General features: G+C 46.6%; 1 protein-coding gene across 9 annotated transcripts in view; it reads left to right on the forward strand.

Moving 5' to 3' along the window:
• Positions 1–19630, forward strand: part of MYO6 (myosin VI) — an 856486-nt gene that overhangs the window by 593562 nt on the left and 243294 nt on the right. For all 9 annotated transcript variants that reach the window (XM_085610973.1, XM_085610975.1, XM_085610976.1 and 6 more), the window contains exons 21-22: positions 2248–2378; positions 2539–2616. In XM_085610973.1, the coding sequence (XP_085467099.1) occupies positions 2248–2378; positions 2539–2616 (209 nt within the window). The remainder of the gene's footprint in view (positions 1–2247; positions 2379–2538; positions 2617–19630) is intronic.

Raw genomic sequence — 19630 nt, forward strand, 5'->3', positions numbered from 1 at the left:
AGTAGTTTAATATGCTATATGAACATAATGATGTCTTCCCTAACGATAATGCCCTCTGCACCCCTTTGCCCTTCTCTTTTCCCAGTCTCTGGCAGGGGTGGCGCGAGCATTGTGGAAAGGGGTTTGTGGCGCCTGCACTGAAGGCGAGCAACCCTGGTAGTGACTTTGTGCAGTAGCAACTTTATAAGATAAGCTTTGGGCGAAGCACGTTTATGTTGCCAATTAAGCCCTGAACAATAGTATTGGACTACTATAACTGTATACTCATAACAGTATTTTAAAGCCTTCAGAAAGTTAAACGCACACGGGGTCTCTTAATTTATAAGATGCAAGTAAAGAGGGTGCATTCCTGATTTGCTGGGCAGTTGTTTCCATTGGTTAAGTCCGAGGACCGAAAATGTATGATCTGAACTTCCACTAAACTCTTCGATTTGCTAACCATACGTAGATTAAAATGTTTTGAATTAAGGGAGCTAGTTTTGAGAGTAACCACAAAAGACACACCCACCTCATGTTGCAATATCTGTTATCAACTCCAACAGTGGTTTTCATAGCCTGGGATGATGATCTGTAATTTCAAACATTATCAATAACCAACTTAAACTTCAAGATGCAAACATAATCTAAATGTGTGTGGATAAGGAGTCCATATGATTTAATGACAGTATTTATTGCCAATTTTAAGTAGGTTCCGGAAGGTCGGGCCTCTACCTGCAGATGCGGCATATGTAGGCTGCTTCCACCATGTCTATTCTTGATTTTATATCTCTCCCACTGCCCATATAGGGTCGCCACCGAAATCCTTTACCACCCTCTGGCACTGCTCATATCAGCTCACCTCCATATTTCGGTTCTCTTACAATAACAACACTTCGTACCAAAGATGTGCAAACAGATATCTGTGGAAACTTGGTTTCTCTTTCCTGTGTGGCACTATACTTTCATTTTTAAGTAGACTTAAACTGGATGTCGGTAACAGATTTGATTGTGCATACTGTTTTATGCCAGGTAATAGGGGAAACAGCCGTTTAAACAGTTCTACAACAAACACAACATTTTGAAAGTAGCTTTTGGTTTGATTGACATCAAGTGAAAGTTCCTAAGATATAAGGGTGCCCAATTACAGTTACATTCTGAAGCCAAAAGTGTACGGAATTCCATTGTTTAATTTTTAGCATGCTGTAAGTCCAACGAAAAGTCAATAACCATCATGGACTACTTGGTCAGTAGAAGATATTCTACATCACATTTCTTTTCACTTTCGATGACAACTAATCATTGGCACATCATTTTTAACATTTACTATCATTATTTCGTGTAATTCTCCTTTTAATATCTTGCATATTTGTGGTAGTGTGATTGCACAGCACTCATTTACCCCTCAGAGCTGGGTTGGGTGCATTATAAAAAGTTAAAAGAAAAGAAAATACAGTTTTTTCATTGGTGTCTAGGTGATATACGTGCTGTTTCTGTTTTCATTTCCCAAACACTACGTCCACGGACCATGGCCACCAAAACCAAATGCAACACATACCTAGGTATCAGCTTTTTGTATCCTATGTATGCATAAATAAACAAGATAGCCACTTTCTGTTAATTTTAAGCACACAAATGTTGTGCTTCATTTCAGAGCTCCTTCAATATCAGGTACATCTTTCTTGTGCCACGTTGTATGAATGCCATGATGTGATTCAATCTTTACTAGAAGATTGCTTCAACCATATACCTTTTTTTACTAGAGACAGTTGTTTCCCTGGTATGGAGCAAAAAGTTATCAACAAACAGATCATGTTTTGTATTAACATTATTTGGAAATTAGCTATTAAAGCAGACCAGGCTACTTATAACTTTAAATGTTCTTTGACGACTAGATTTGTGCTGCAGGCTAGACTGTACGGGAGATACATAGGAAAGACAATGTAATGTTCTCAACAAATCAGTGTCAATTGCTACATTTTGACTGTGTTACTTGGGCCAAGTTTTGGCAAGTGGCGTTGGAGAATCTTTTCAACTGACGTAACTTGTTTCGGGCCCTATGCCTACATATACCCAAATGTTAGTGAACATTGTAAGGGGGATGTTTAAGGCAGTTGTATACCAGTTTGAGGATCAGTTACTTGTGTGTTTTCTGTAGTTTTGCAACACATTCTCATTTGCCCAAAAGTGTGAACAACACACTTCTCAAACTGAGCTTCATATTTGTTTCTGAATTGCATTTTGCTTGACAATATGTCATTTCTTTTTCAGGTATGGTATCTGTTTTGGACTTGATGCAGGGTGGGTTCCCATCACGGGCCTCATTTCATGAACTGTACAACATGTATAAAAAGTATATGCCAGCTAAGCTGACTCGGCTGGATCCAAGACTCTTCTGCAAGGTAGGAATTAATTTAATGAGTGCCAAAATTAATTGACTGTAACATTAATTTTTCTCTTCGTGCTGAATAAAACTATTGATGTTTCAGAGGTATCTCTTTAGCTTTGAAGACGTTTTTGTGGTTTGAAATGTGACTGATTAATATCTGTTTTATGTTACAGGCTTTGTTCAAAGCATTGGGCTTAAGTGAGAACGATTACAAATTTGGGTTAACAAAGGTCTTTTTCAGACCTGGCAAGGTAAGTGGCTCCAATTGTTAAATTATTGTGATGGCCTTAGAATAATTTAATCCTTCATGAACGATCAAATTACATATTCAGTTTCTAATACTAACCTTTTGAGTGCTGAAGGTCCTTTTCATGCCCTTGAATTAAAGCACACGTTTTTTAATTGGAGGACACTATTTTATTATAGGACCAGCTAACAATTATTCCACAAGTACATTTCTGAATGGGGGGGGGGGGGTGTGGGTGTGTGTGGGTGGGTGGGTGTGTGTGTGTGTGTGTGTGAGTGATGACATTTTGAAGTATGACATATCAGAAGTGATTGAGGGGTGCCATAAGAAGGATCTACATAGAAAGGACTTAGATGTATTGCATTTAATTTCAGCATCAGTTGGGAGGATACTGCTATTAATACTTTAAAAAGGCATATAGGAGATCAATTATGCGATAAGAGCAGAAATGCATTTGTTTCCCAGTATAGTTTGGAGTGTTCTATCAGGTAGGCCCATGTGCAAGCTATTTCTAATCTGCCATCAGTATCTAGGTGCTTACCTATTTAGTCTTGCTGTCTAAATCGTGTAACCATAACCTAAAATCTACTGATGCGTAGGATGACGCATAATAAACTGCTGATTGAAATAGGCAAGAAGATGTGAATGATGACTAAATGCTCTAAATGTAAAATGATTTATTTTAATAACTCTAAATGTTTTTGGAATGCATTTTAAGGCAATACTATTACTAGGTTTGGCACTTAAGTATCTTGGCTCTTTCTGGATTTTAAAAGCACCTCCTCTAGAACAATATTGAGTACAACTGGAAAAATAGCTTCCTGAGTATTCTGGAAAGTATTGTGTTGTATTGTTATTTCTACAGCACTTTCCATACCTTTGCGAGGCTTAAGACACTGTCTCCAATCTTCAATAAGTGTGTACTCCACAAGGATAATCTGTGCCCTCAAAAGAGCAGGGAAGCTCTCCAGTTTTCACTGAGTACTTGGAATGTTTTCAGGTGTATGAATGGGATTTTTGGATTGAATTATTTTTTAAAGCATCACACGTAAAGCACTGGAATAGCATACATAGGCACACTACATTCCTGGTAATGTCACACATACTGTGCACACTTAACACTTGGAAGCTATGCCCTTCAAATATGCCCAGTGATATTGAAGTGTATACTGCCCCCAATAACATACTGTGAAATCTCTGACTGTTCGAAATGAATGTCATCTGTGGAGAAAGAAGCATGTTTATTTCGAACATCCAGGTGTCTCTCTGATCTAGGACTGTCATGGTGACGCAGCACAGTATTTTTGACTAAAGCGATCGAGAGTGCTGAATGCAGAGACTCGGGAGGGCTTGTCGTGTGTATCAATTAGAACGTTAAGCAGCAACATTCTGAAGGAGCATGCGCGAAGAGCCACTCTTCTGGGCCTGGGTGCAAATCAGAAGGCACATGGGCAAATACAGGATAGAGCAGGAGGACGGTCAGTGAGCACGTGAACATAACAGTCATCTTCTGAATAGCAGAATGGTCTTTTCTTTGTGGTTGAACGTTTGGGGTGTATTAGAAAACTTGACCATACTATGCGATAGAAAATAACGAGTGCAAGCGTGGAGTTAAAGACACACCAAATAAAGTATTTCAATCCAAATGTTTCTCATTGATCCAATCTATATAATGTGCATCCAAACTCACAGAGAAAACATTTAATACTTCTGAATTCACACTGTATAATCAGCAGAGTGACTGTTTCTCTTTAACGCGTCCAAAGGCTTACTTCAATTTAAAACAAAGTGTCTATTCCATCCACGGGAAAACCCATAGTCAGGTAACTGCAATAAAAAACTACTAGCTTGATAAAAATTTATCAAAAAGATTTAATGACCGCACTCGAACACATCCTGCTAATACCACGCCATCCGCGTACTAGTAATCTTCATCGCCGACAGCACAATTAAATTCTTATCGAAGCGTGCAAATTCAACATAATAGAAACGCTAAGTTATGTCTTAAATCCTGCCTTTCTATCATGGCTATGCATTCAATTGTTAATTTATTCGACAGTGCTTGAACGCATCCTGCTGTAGCACTGCGTCTCACTCAGTGTGTAACCTTAGCAGTAGCCTTTAGGCTGGTAATCAATTTGTTGTCCCGCTAGAGCTCTTTACTTTCTATTGCGCTCTACCTGAAATATATATTAAACCTTTCACCACAGACCAAGAATTAGGTAAGCAGCCTCATTCCAAACCAGTTATAGTCCATTGGAAATATAGCCAGGCAGTCCTAGAAAGAGCATATTACAATAATGTGACCTAAAAGAACTGGATAATAAAGAATGATTTTCATGATAGTTTTCAGCAATGGAAAAAAGTGGGGAAGTTAGAAAACCCATAACTGGTCCAGGTAGTTCTATATAAGTAATGTCGTGATGGAAAGGTTTTGTCTGCCAGCTGTGATCAAATGAAAGGTTTGTGAATCATTGATAAGACCTAAAAAGAAAAGGTTGATCTAGTTAGGATTGTTTTCATAATTGCTGCATTCCAACTGCCACAGTACAAATGCAATCAAGATGCTTAATTTAATAATCTGCGACTGAAGCACAGTCTGTAGGTAATGATCAACATGGAAGGAATGCGGCAAGGAGAATTAAAAGCTTGATGTTCGGAGGAGGTAGGAGTATAAGTATTGACATTATCAGTTTTGATAAATTCCAAATTAGGAGGGAAGAGTCATAGTGGTGAAAGAGTATTCAGGGGAGTGGTGCAGAGTGCTAAGATATGTTTTCTGCTTTACTGGGGAAAAGCTGACCGCATTCCTGTGCCTGGACGAGGCACAGACGGGCTTGCGTTTGGTGAGCTTGCCTTTGGTGCTGCAGCTGTCCCTAAATAGGTCCTGGGTGGTCTGCACGTGCCTGTGGAAAGACAGATTACAGAGCGCGCAGTGACCTAAATGGCCTTTCTAGTATAGGAACACACAGACAGCACACTAAGATGACCGGTGATTAACCCACAAGCCCTATACAAATTAAAAGCTCTTTCCTCTAAACTCAAGCAGTGGAATGAAGAGCAGCAAAGACATAAGAGCGGGAAGAAAGATTATAGCAGGAGATGGGGCACAAAATATAGTGAGAAGGGATTTCTACGTTCAGCTTTTGAAACCTTTGCAGCAATAAAACCGGGTAGTTTGGAATTGTGAATTTGGACAGACTCTAATCAGTTGATTTACTGATTTAGTGATCACTAATGAAGTGGTCTGAGCCAAAGCTGAGGGTCCCAGGTAATTTGCTGGTTAACCTTCCACTTCAGCTCAGCTAACTTCCCCCCTGAAATCTGGCCTCATATACACATGGTGACCCTTATAAGTTAGCATCACATGCTGTCTCTTTTGCACTTCACATTTAGCCAGAAGATAAGGGGGAGTTTTACTCTTGTTTTTTTTCTGTTCTCTCCATTCAGACACTTTTTACTTTTTTCTTGAACATTCGGTTTCACCGACAGATAAGTTTAGGCTTATGTTGTCAAAAAACATAGTTGGACTATGCCAATACTTAAAGTTAGCGTTTGGAGAGCCATTTTGTATCATTGGTTGGCATTCTTGTCAGTCTCACTACCTTGCTTCTCATTCAGTGGCTTTCATTCCTTTTCTTGTTCTTGTCCCTCACCTGGACAATAGCTTCTTTACTCTCCTACTGATTAGATGAGTTGTATGTTCCACTGCTGACATTCAAGCACTCCATGGTGCATAGGTTTTCTTGCTGTCTTCGGTTGTGCTTCATCCCTGCCCCCATGTTCTGTGTTGCTTCTCCATCCCTTGCTTGTCCATTGCTTCCACCGCCGCTTATCCTGCTCAGATCAGTTTCTTTTCTAAACCCTGGACTGAAACTGTGCTCCCTCCCACGGTTTGCTTATCACCCTCTACAGCATTGACTTGACCACCCTCAAGGCACTCTTCCTCTCCTCGACACCTCAGTTACTCGTCTGCTTCTCCCCGTTCCATTTTTCTTTTTTCTTCACATTAAAAAAATAAAAATTCTGATGGGCTTGGCAGCAGCAAGATGCTACTGGGCCACACCTTCATCTAAAAATCACTACTGCACTTGCACACTTTTTATATGCAAGTTTTACTTTAGTGCTGGATCATGGTTGTCATGATGACACATTCACACGTATACCTTATTGCATTGGGACCTGCCATGAATGCCATCATAAATAAGCCAAGCCACTAGAACCAAGCTATACTTTGCTGACAAGCCCTAATAAGGGCGAAACCCATCCCGGGTTGCATGAATTCTATTTCAGGGAGGACCTGGCCTGGCAGTTTAGGCTGGATTGTTCTTATGAGGAGTAGGGTCAAGACTGATTTGCATATGGCTGGGTCCAAACTGAGATGGCATGGTGGACAAAAAACGATGCATTGAGGGTTGCAGTTCGAGCGATTGGCAGTGGCTGAGATTAATTACAGCATTCCCTCCATCAACTTGTTGTTGCAGTTGACTCCCTAAGTGCGACTAGTATGCCCAGACTTGGGTCCCGGGCTAACTGTGCCACTGGAACTTAGCTATACCTGGCTGACGTGCCCTATTAAGTGCGAAGACTGTCCTCGGTTGTATTCAGTTTCAGGGAGGACCTGACCTAGCATTTCGGGCTGCACAATTCCTATGAGGAGCAGGTTCAAGAATGATTTGTATATGGCTGGGTCCAAGCTAAGGTTGCATGGTGGCCAAAGAACGATGGATTGGGATGCAGCCCCAAGTGATTGCCAGTGGCTGAGATTAATTTAAGCATTCCCTCCATCATGTTTTTGTTTTTTGAAGTTGGAACTAGATTTTAAGTCAATTAAAATGACCGAAGCAGCATCATGATGCAAATTTGTGCATGTGCAGTGATGCATTGTTTTTTTAATTCAGCAACAATTAAGGTCAAAGTCAAAAGGTAAGGTTATAGGTGATGTCTATATGCTTTACTAATGCTTGTTTCTGCTGCTGTTTATTTACCCAAACCAGTCCATGGAGTATGAGGTGTACGCTTCTGCAGTGCAAAGTTTTACTAATCTGTTGGAGAGTTACTGTATTTCCTAAAACTCCTGTTAGAATTGGGGGTCTCTAGTTGACAATGGTTTGCACCTTTGTCCAGATAGGGACCCTTCTTCCTAGTCATGGTTTGGGGGATACACTTCTAAAATAACCCCTGCCCACTCCCTTGGTAGCTTGGCACAAGCAGGCAGGCTTATCTCAGAGGCAGGGCAGAAAGCATGTTATGCATGCATACAGTAACACAGTGAAAACACTACAAATGGCCACCACACCAGGCTAGAAAAATAAGCAAAACTTTATCTAAACCAACAAGACCAAATACGACAAATATCCAACATACAATACTGTAAAAATAGTTACTTTGCAAGATACCTTTAAATTGCAGCAATATCTCAAAAACACAGTTCTTCCGAGTCAGTAGCTCCGTCCGGGCTACCGTGATGCTGAAAACGGCAGAATCTAACAGTTCCAGCCAACCGCGTCAGTAGGGGCCAGCTAAAGCGTTGACAGACTCGTAGACAGTACCTTTCTTGTTGTGGCCGAACCCGTTGATACGAGTTGGTCGGGGCAACTGTCGCGGTTGTGATGCGAAGTGGAAGCGGTGCAGCGTGCGGTGCCCTCACGGCACGTCGCAGGCAGTGGCTTGGTGGCGGTCGTCCAACGGCGTTGGTGAGGCCAAGGCTTACGATGCGGAATGAGATGGTGCTTGATGCGGTGCTGGCAAGTCACGGTGCAGGCGACGGAGCCGGTCGATGTTCGGGTCGGGCAGCGACCGTGTCGGTGATGTCCGGGCAGAGTGAAACACCGCGGTGCTGAGTGCGGTGCCCACAGGACGCAGTGCAAGCAACAACTCGGTGATGGTCACCCAGCGGTGTCGGTGAAACCCAGGATGCAGTGCGAAGTGCTGTGGTGCGCTATGCGATGCCTTCATGACACGGACCCATCGACAGACTCCATGACCGAGTCGGCTGCTCTTTTCTGCGGCGGCGACTGAAACCAGCGGTTACGGAGTCGGTGCCCAGAAGGGTGATGAAGTCTTTGCTGTTCATGATACTTCTTGAACAGGGGGCAAGCTCTACCTTGAGCCCTTGTAGATACTTTGTCAAGCAAGATACGCACACAGTTCCTCTCCTTGGCAGAAACAGCTACTGCAGGCCAACCCCAGATACCACACAGCAAAGGGACAGTACTTTTCCTCCAGCTTCTTCCAGCTCTTCTCGGTGGCAGAGGTTTCTCTTGAAGTCCACAGTGATCTTGGTCTGGGCCCCACTTTTTGTAGCACAAATTATTTTGTTCTCTATTGGCAGAGAAGCTCTTTGTCCAGCCAAAACCAGTTCTGTCCTCTCTGGTACAGCTGCCTGACAGGAGGTGGAGACAGCATTTTCCAAGGCAGACCAGACCCATTCAGGTGTGAAAGAAATCTCCTCCCCCTACTCTGAATGCAGCCCAAGTCTATTCAGCCCAGCCCAGCCCATACTCACCCTGGAAAGGCAGGACCAACCTAACTCCTCCCCCCAAGTGCATGTCTGAACAGAATGCATGTCCCCAGCCCCTGTCACTCCAAAGCCAGACAGTTAATACACAAACCTAGTAGAGGCACACTGGATGGCTAAGCAAAACATGCCCACTTTCTAAAAGTGGTATTTCCAAACCCAGGATATAAAAATCATCCTTACTAAAAGTTGCATCGATATATCCGAGATCTGAAAGAAACACGTTAGTTAGATTCCTCACCTTAGAATATCCCCAGGCGTCAGACTGGATCCGGAAGATTTTTCATCAGCAATACCCCTTGCGCGTCGCTAGGCGTCGTCTGCGGCTCCGCGTCCGTCGTCGGCGTCGTGCGCCGGAATGACGTCGTCGGAGTACTTAGACGCCGCCCTCGCGCGCTGACGTCAGTTCTTCTTTTTTCCGCGCCAGTAAGCGCAGATCCGGGAGAGCTACCCCTTTAGTCAATTTTTGACTACCTTTTTGATCCTTTTTGATCGAGTCTCGACACCGGTGCCGGTAGGATGCCTGGGTTTAAAGCCTGTACGGACTGTAGCCGACTGATGTCGATTACGGACCATCACCGCCGGTGTCTTTACTGCTTGGGCCTCGATCACGACGCGGAGTCGTGTTCGGACTGCAAGGCCCTGACCTCGAAGGCTAGACGGGAGCGGTCCCGTAAGCTTCTCGAGATTCGCCACTCGGCTCCGCGCGCCTCTCGATCCCGGTCCAGGAGGAGGTCCAAGGATCGGTCGCGGAGCCGCAGCCGACGTCACCATCGGTCGTCGGGTTCAAAGTCTTCGGGTAAGTCGAAGCATTCCAAGAAGTCCAAGAGGCGACATCGCTCTTCGGACTCCCCTCGCCGGTCGTGCGCCTCGGTCGAGGGTCAGGGTGGTTCCACCCCCGCGGCTCCGGCGGAGCTGCAGGCGCCGCGTCCGTCCCCATACCCTCCGGTCCCTGGGACTAACGCGACGCCGGCGGAAGTCAGTGCCTTCCTCTCGGCCATGAGGAACCTGGCTCCGCCGTCGGCGCCCGCTGGTGCGCCTTCGGGCCCCGCGGACCCGACTGGGCTGCCTTGCCAGCCGGCGGCTCCGGCCCCGGCGCCGTTGACGGCTCCGGCCTCGACGCCGCAAGTGCCCGAGGGACCCGTTCTCGAGTCCCCGTCGACGCCGGTCAACCTTGTCACGCCTCCTCCACCGGCGTCGACTCCGGTTCCACCCCCGACGCCGACGTCGACCCCGCTCGACGTCGTGCCCCAGTTCAGTCCCGCTCCGGGCCCGGCGATGGTCCGGCGTCGATGGACGCCGAGATCGATGCCGCTAGAGACACATTTTGTCTACCGCCCTGCTCCGTTACTTTCTCCTCTACACCAGGAGTCGGATGATGGGGACTACTGGGAGGGATCCGAGGATCCTATGGCCACTCAGGCCCAACTGTCCCAGGACTGGGCAGATGAACTGGGGGAGGCCAGTGGTCTGGATACCTCAACAGACACTGGATTCATCTCTCCTCCGACTGTGGCTTCGGAGGAGGGTGCAGCTTTCTCCGTGGTGCTGCGCAAGGCGGCCGCAGCCCTTGGGCTCGAGCTACCTGCCGTGGCTGTGAGGACGAACGTCCTCACTGAGGTGCTTCAGTCTGCAGCAAGCTCCACTGAGCCTCTGCTGCCATTCAATGAGGCCCTCACTGACGTTCTACAGGGCACCTGGTCCAAGCCCTCCACAGTTCCTCCTGTGGACAGGAACGTTGCCAGGCGCCACCGCCCTGCTCCGGGCGACCCCAGTTTTCTGTCCCAACACCCTACCCCTGAGAGCCTGGTTATCCAGGCCTCCACCTCCCAATCCTCTTTCCCGACCGCCCCGCCGGACCGGGATTCCAAGAGACTGGAGCAGTTTGGCAAGAAACTGTTCTCTTCCCTTAGTTTGGGCCTGCGGTCTTTGAACACCGCTTGTCTCTTGGACCGTTATTCCCACTCTCTGTGGGATGCGGTGGAGGACGCGCTGCCCCTGTGTCCGGAGGAGGTCCAGACACGTCTTACCCAGGCTCTGGCCGATGGGAGGGATGCCGCGCGACATGCTATACGTTGTGGGCTTGACACCATGGACTCGCTGGGTAGGGCCATTTCCACCTCTGTGGCGCTTCGACGTCACGCCTGGCTGCGGTCCACGTCGTTTTCCGGCGATGTCCAGAGCTCTCTCATGGACATGCCGTTTGATGGCACTCGCCTGTTTGGCGAGAAGGCGGACAGTGCGCTGAACCGCTTCAAGGACTCCCGGGCTACGGCCAAGTCCTTGGGCCTCTCGGCCCCGCGGTCGCAATCTTCCGCTTTTCGCCCCTTTCGTGGCTAAGGAAGGGGTGCCTCCTCACGTGCGCCTAGCCACCAGCCGCAGAACCAACCTGCGTGCGGTCGCGAACGTGGTTTCCGCCGAGGCGGATCTGGAGGACGACGAGGTCAGCCCACATCCACCCCGGCAGCATCCGCCTCAAAGCCTTCCTAGTCCGAGCTTTCAGGCCCATTCCACGCCAGTGGGCGGCAGAGTTCGCCATCACCTGCTCCACTGGCGGTCCATCACATCGGACAGGTGGGTGCTGCAAATCGTTCGAAGGGGCTACTCCCTCCCCTTCGAGATGACCCCTCCAGCCATGCCACCGCAGCACCACCGTATCTCGGGGGATCATTTGCATCTTCTCCACGAGGAAGTTTCCGCCCTCTTGGCCAAGGGGGCCGTCGAGCACGTTCCGAGCCCAGAAGTAGGTCGTGGTTGTTATTCCCACTACTTTCTGGTTCCCAAGAAGGGCAAAGGGGGCCCACGCCCTATCTTGGACCTTCGGAACGTGAATGCCTTCCTCCGGAAGGAAAGGTTCAAGATGTTGACTTTGGCTCAGGTTCTAGCTGCCCTAGACCCCGGAGACTGGATGGTAGCGTTGGACTTGCAGGACGCATATTTCCACATTCCCATCCTGCCGGCCCACCGGCGTTACCTGCGATTCACGGTGGGCCAAGAGCACTTTCAGTTTACCGTGCTCCCCTTCGGCCTCACCAGTGCCCCTCGGGTGTTCACGAAAGTGATGGCGGTGGTCGCAGCTCATCTGCGCAGATCAGGGGTTCCAGTCTTCCCCTATCTCGACGACTGGTTGTTGAAGGCGGGCTTGCCCCAGACAGTCGTCTCCCACCTCCAGACTACGGCGGATCTCCTGCATTTGCTGGGGTTTTCCATCAACGTGCCGAAGTCACACCTGAGTCCCTCTCAGAAGCTCCTCTTCATCGGAGCGGTTCTCGATTCGGCGCAGTTCCGGGTCTATCCACCGGAGCAGCGGGTCCGGGATATACAGGCCCTGATTCCCATCTTTCGGCCTCTATCCTGGGTTTCGGTCAGGCTAGTGTTGCGGCTTCTGGGGCTGATGGCCTCCTGCATCCTACTAGTGCATCACGCCAGGCGGCGCATGCGGGCTCTGCAGTGGGACCTGAAGTTTCAGTGGGCCCAGCATCACGGCAACCTGTCCGACCATGTCTTGATCTCGGAGGGCACTGCACAGCAGTTGCAGTGGTGGCTCACGGACCGCGATTGGGTCATGGGCAGGAGCCTCTCCCTTCCCCAACCGGAGCATGTCGTAGTGACGGATGCGTCCCTCCTGGGATGGGGTGGCCATATGGGAGAGGCGGAGATCAGAGGCCTCTGGTCTCCGGCGGAGTCTCGTCTCCACATCAACCTGTTGGAGTTGAGAGCGATCCGACTTGCACTGAAAGCCTTCCTTCCCTCTGTCAGGGGCAGTGTCGTGCAGGTGTTCACGGACAACACCACCGCCATGTGGTATTGCAACAAACAGGGCGGGGTGGGGTCGTGGACCCTTTGTCAGGAGGCTCTGCGCCTCTGGACGTGGCTGGAACACCAGGGCGTCACCCTAGTGGTTCAACATCTGGCGGGCTCTCTGAACGCCAGAGCAGACGAACTCAGCCGCCGGTGCATGATGGATCACGAATGGCGTCTGAACTCCGAAGTGGCGCAAGGTCTCTTTCAGCAGTGGGGAGAGCCTTGGTTAGATCTATTCGCCACCGAAGAGAACGCGCAATGTCAGCAGTTCTGCGCGTTGGAATTTCCAAGGCGGCACTCGCTCGGCGACGCTTTTCGTCACGAGTGGAGTTGCGGTCTGTTGTACGCCTTTCCGCCTATACCACTGCTGCCCAGAGTGCTGAAGAAGATCAGGCACGACCGGGCCCAAGTCATCTTGGTGGCTCCGGATTGGGCACGAAGATACTGGTATCCCGAGCTACTCAGTATGTTGACCGATCCCCCGATACGTCTGCCCCTTCGGGAGGATCTTCTGTCGCAGCAGCAGGGGACAGTCCTCCACCCGAACCTGTCCAGCCTCCACCTCCATGCGTGGAGATTGAGCGGTGGCAGTTGATGCCATTTGACTTGCCTCCTGAAGTCTGTGATATCATTCTGGCAGCCAGGCGTCCCTCCACAAAGACGGTATACGCCTGCCGGTGGAACAAATTTGTGGCATGGTGCACAGCAAAGGCTGTGGATCCCCTTTCCGCCCCTCTTTCTGAGGTTCTCCTCTTTCTTCTTTCTCTGGCCCGGCAGGGCTCTGCCCTGGGCACCCTGAAAGGTTATCTTGCTGCCATCTCTGCCTTCTTGCGGCTTCCTGATCAGCCTTCTCTTTTCAAGTCCCCTGTGGTTACACGCTTTCTAAAAGGCATTACTCACACGTTCCCTCCTGTCCCTTTTGTAATGCCTCAGTGGGACTTGAATCTGGTCTTGACATTCCTGATGTGCGCTCCCTTCGAGCCTCTTCACAATTGTCCTCTTCGTCTTCTGACTCTTAAGACTGCTTTTCTGGTAGCCATCACCTCGGCTAGACGGGTGAGTGAGCTCCAGGCTTTATCTTCAAAGCCTCCTTTTCTGTCTGTTCATCCGGACAAGGTTGTCCTTCGGCCTCGTCCCTCCTTTCTTCCGAAAGTAGTGACTCCATTTCATCTTGGGCAGTCTGTCACCTTGCCCACCTTCTTTCCGCCTCCGCATCCTTCCAAAGAGGAAGAGAGGCTCCACCGTCTGGACCCAAAACGTGCGCTCTCCTTTTATTTGGACCGCACAAAGCAGTTCCGGGTGGACGACCAACTTTTCGTTGGATACGTGGGTTCTAAGAAGGGGAAAGCTGTGCACAAACGGACCATCTCTCGGTGGGTCGTTTTGTGCATCAAAATTTGTTACTCTTTGGCAAAAAAGGACCCTCCTGTTGGGCTGCACGCCCATTCTACTCGGGCCACAGCGGCTACTACTGCCTTGGGACGGGGTGTCCCTTTGCAGGACATCTGTCAGGCGGCGACGTGGGCTTCGCTACACACGTTTGCCAGGCATTATTGCCTTGACAGCCAAGTCCGGAGGGATGGCTTCTTTGGCCGTTCTGTCCTCCAGGACTTTCTGGTGTGATCTTGGTTCGCAGACCCACCACCGGAGATGGTATTGCTTGGGTATCTATTCTAAGGTGAGGAATCTAACTAACGTGTTTCTTTCAGATGAACAAGTTACTTACCTTCGGTAACGATGTATCTGTAAGAAACATTAGTTAGTTAGATTCCTCACCGACCCACCCATCCTCCCCGTTCTGCGAACTGACATCTAGGGTTAAGGTTATCCTTTTCAGGCCCCTAGATTTTATTTTTGGCACCAGTGTCGGTCTTTGCATGGCTCTGCGTTCCTGGCGCGGAAGGCTATGTACAAGAACTGACGTCAGCGCGCGAGGGCGGCGTCTAAGTACTCCGACGACGTCATTCCGGCGCACGACGACGGACGCGGAGCCGCAGACGACGCCTAGCGACGCGCAAGGGGTATTGCTGACGAAAAATCTTCCGGATCCAGTCTGACGCCTGGGGATATTCTAAGGTGAGGAATCTAACTAACTAATGTTTCTTACAGATACATCGTTACCGAAGGTAAGTAACTTGTTCTTCAGGCAATACTAACCTCCATCTTTCTACCTTGTCCCAATGGGAAGTTATATTTCTAAGAAGTTATAAATAAACTCCCATTCAATCCTATGGGACAGATACCCTTTCAATAGGGAAAAACGAAATACACTGTATTTCACTATCAGGACGTGCCTCGCAGATCAGTCCATGTCTACCTTTCACATACACTGCACCCTGCCCCTGGGTTTATCTCATTCCTACCTTAGGGGTGTCTTACTTGTAAGAAAAGGGAAGGTTAAGGCCTGGCATGTGGGTGCACTTGCCAGGTCGACATGGCAGTACCAAACTGTATACAGACACTGCAGTGGCAGGTCTGAGTTACATTTACAGGCTGCTCATGTGGGTGGCACAATCAGTGCTGTTGGCCTACTAGCAGCATTTGATCTATTGGTCCTGGGCACACACAGTGCACTGTACTAGGGACTTAGAAGTAAATCATATTTTAACAGTAAATCATATATGCCAATCATAGAATCACCAATCCATTAATACATTTTACAGGATGAGCATATGCACTTTAACACTGACCAGCAGTGGTAAAGTTCTCAGAATCGTAAAGCCAACAAAAACAGGAGGCCAAAAAGGAATACGTTTGGGGATAAACCCTCTGGAAAAGCCAGGTCTAACAACTCCTATTTCAAATCACTTACTAACCACTTACTAACTGCTATTTGAGGAATCCATCCTGTAGTCACTTATGATTCCTGTCATTAGTTTAGAAATTTTCTCTACCAATCATAGTTTCTATTTAAGTGAAACTCATAAAAATGTGTGACTAAATATTAATACAAAAAAGGTCTAAAAAGATGTGACTGTTTTGTAGGATAACCTTTAAAGGCGGTGTAGCTTAATTATAAATCCTACATGCTCGACGCTCCATTTTTCTGCGGATGTGCCCAGACTAATAGAGTAACTTAGTATCCAAATTAAATTCCCATACTTTTGACTCATTTTATAAACATCATACTTTGATAGGAAGGAGCTGGGGAGGTCTAAATAGTCTTGACTTTAGGGTTGGACATGTCCTGCTTGTCTTTGCAGGCTAACCGTTCTATTCTTTTAAAATGATTCATGACATTCCTCAAGCTGAATGTATATATTTTTTTGTAAACAGATTTTATGACAAAATAAACAATTCACAGTAAAATCTCAATTGTTCCAAAACCCTTTAACCTATTCCTTCCCCCCCATCTCTGAACACCCAGTCCCTATCACATCATGTATCTATTCGATAAAATCATAGTCTATACACCTCTCATAGTTTGTTACTACATACACTCTATCCTTTGTCTATAATTTTGCTGTTAGTATTTGCAACAAGATATTCACAATTCTAGTTTTCTATTTTCAGAGTTTTCATAAAGGTACTACTAATTATGTTCCTACCCAGATACATCTTCCTTGTCAGGCTCTTTTATACAATCCAGTAATAGATCTGATGCTCGAGCCCTTTCACTTGATCCTCTTCCTTTCCTCACTTCTTTATACAGTACATTGCTTACATAGCCCGCCCTACTAATCAACTCCATCTTCTATTTTTCAACTCTAGGAGGCCAAATTGCCTTCCGATGCATAGTTACCTCACATCTAGCAAGAACCAGAGCCCAATCAAATAACCCTGTAGTGTTTTTGCCCTATGTAGATCTTGGAAATCCCCCCAAAAGACAAGTCAAAGGAGCATAATCTATTGTTCTGTGCGTCACCTCATTTATACAGGACACAACATATCTTTATAATGTACGGCAGAGGGTACTTTATCCTTTTATATCTTAGTGCAGTTGTGTGCCATAGGAATCTACTCAGAATATTTGTTCTCCATATGTTTATCAGTTTTGAAACAATTTAAAAGTGATTACAATGTATCCCATTCGTATCTTTTTAATATTACAGACTCGCGGTAAGCACTTCCAGTCCCTCCTCCCTCCCCAACACTTTCTCTCAAAGGATGACTTTGACTGTAGAAAAAAAATTCACCTAATAAACCAACATTAGGTTTTATGCAGGCCAATAGGTTCCCTCCCATTCTGCCCATTTCTCCTTCCCTTTAAAGAAATAACTGTATCGCTCTCCAATAATAGAAGCACACTGTATTTTCTAGTCCTTGAGACAAATAATCTGTTAATGGCTCCTGCACCCCCTCAAAGTAGAAGTGATTTCCACAGACATTGCTAGAAAGGTGTTTCATCGCGAAAGTGTTTCAAAGCCTAGTATGCTATTAGGTTAGTTATTAGAGTTCCATCTTTTTCAATGCAGTGTACAACTTACCATCTCCCAGGCATTGTCGTGTGAGGTCCCGTAAGAACCATTCATATATTTATATCCAGTTGGTCTCAAATCAACAACAAGATCCATTGTTCTAAGGGGCTTATCGGGACAGCTTCCTAAACAACTGCTACCCCTTCGCATTCCTACCATATGTGAATAGTATTTCCCTTCCCACCACATCCTCTACAGCACTTATGTCCTGTAGAAGAACGCATATGGTGGAGCCTCATACATGTGTAATGCCATTTGTAGATGACCTCTAAATGTATTTCCCTATTTTCAGAAATCAAACTTTTATTTATGTTTGCCCATAAGACCTCCCATTGCTCTGAGGTTATCAACCTTTTTAAAATGTTCTCCCATGACGACATGTATGGCCATCTAGGGGAGGAAAGGAAGTAAACAAGAAGCACATATATTTTTGAAACAATGCTTTCAGATCCTATTAATTTAGACAGCAGAGATTCAAAAGGCAATCTTTCACTAATGGCTGCCTCTTTCATCTCAGTGTGGAGGACACAATGTCTCAGGTGGACATAGCGAAATCTCTTTGATGCCTCTGATATGGTTTTTGCAATCTTCTGCAAAGTAAGGCCCAGTTTTCAGTATCTCATACACTTAAGAGCACGGTGGACGCCAGTTTACCAACCGGAGACAGGGAACGAGGTGGATTATAACTCATGACCCACCCGCACATTCCATGTAGGTGATGCATTCGGGGCAACCATTAGTGCTTTGAGACTTGCAGTATTATTTGCTTCTCAGTGAGCTTCAAACTTCTTTTACCATGGATGGACACATGCAAGAATCCACAATATATATATTTTTAAGACTTTATTAAAATGAAAACCCTAAACTAGTGCAGATAATATGTCCAGATGTAACTATAAAAGCAAACAATATATTGGTACTAAAAACAATTAATAAGCTTAATATTAAAAAGAAGTGCAAAATTGTGACAGCATTTCATATGATCATTTCATTGTGATGGATTCAGGCTCTGTTCGCCAACCCCTCCATTCTAACCCCTAGTTAATTAAGCTTTCTTAGCACCAAAAGTGTTGTCTGAAATTTTTGAGGTGGTGTCTGTTCTGTGTACCTTAGCTGAACAAACATTTGTGGTTTTCTGCTTTCAGCTATCTCAGTAATGATGTTCCCTAGTGACATTAGCAGGCCAGGCTGGCTCTGAGGACACAGTGGCCTTCAGTGAGGATTTTTGCAAGTCAGCTCGCACAATGTCTCCCAGGATGTAGAAGATTCCTCTCTGCCTAACACATCTTTATGAAGCCTTATTACACTTATCTGGTTATTTTGAAAAAGGCACGCTTCTTGCTGAATCCTGTAAAATGCACCTTCACTAAATTCTATCACATATTTTAAATTATATAAATATATATGAATAATTGATGTGCTATGAGAATATCAGAATGTAAATGTTATATATTGTACATGTCCAATTAATACTAAATGTAACGCACATTTGTAAATGAAAAATATGCACTGAGATACATGATTATCTGAATTGCTCTTTTTCTTTCTATTCTCCTTTTAATGATCCTTTATCTGATCCTCAGCTATCACAGGGAATGCACCCACATTTTCCAACACCCCACTTGGGGTTTCCAGGTGCTTAAATGGCAGGTCTGGTCTATCCCGGTCTCGCTGACTCAAAACAACCAGGTCTTCAGCTGTCTTCAAAAGGTCATAAGAGAGGAATAGCTTCTCAAGGGTTCCGGTAGGGCATTCAAAAGCTTGGGGCCTTAATATGCAAAGAGCCGGCCTCCCACGCATGTGCGTTTGACTATAGGGACAACGCACAGGGCGAGTTCACCATAGCGTATTAGAGCGTAGAGGGCGAGGCAGTTGATGTGGTCTAGCAAGTTCATGAAGGTATTGTGGGCCAACCCATGATCTTGCTCTGTGCACATAGCACAAGGCTTTAAACTGAATCCGCTTCTTCACCGCAAGCCAATAAATCTCCCAGAGGATAGGCCAAGGCACGTTTAGGGAGTCTATAGAGCATCCTTGCTGCCGAGTTCTGGACCACTTGCAACCGCCTGATGGAGTCTTTTTCCGCCCCCACATAAAGCACTCTACTGTAATCCAGTCTTGACATAATAGGTGCGTGAATAACCATCCTTTGAGCTGAGAACGGGAATAAACAGATGATTTTCTGGTGATTTCAGGATGGCGAAGCAGTTAGTGGCCACCTTCGTCACCCGGGGCTTCATGGACAGCTTATCTTCCAGCAGGACACCATGGTTCTT

Source organism: Triturus cristatus, chromosome 6, assembly GCF_964204655.1.
Source record: "Triturus cristatus chromosome 6, aTriCri1.1, whole genome shotgun sequence".
Taxonomy (NCBI): domain Eukaryota; kingdom Metazoa; phylum Chordata; class Amphibia; order Caudata; family Salamandridae; genus Triturus; species Triturus cristatus.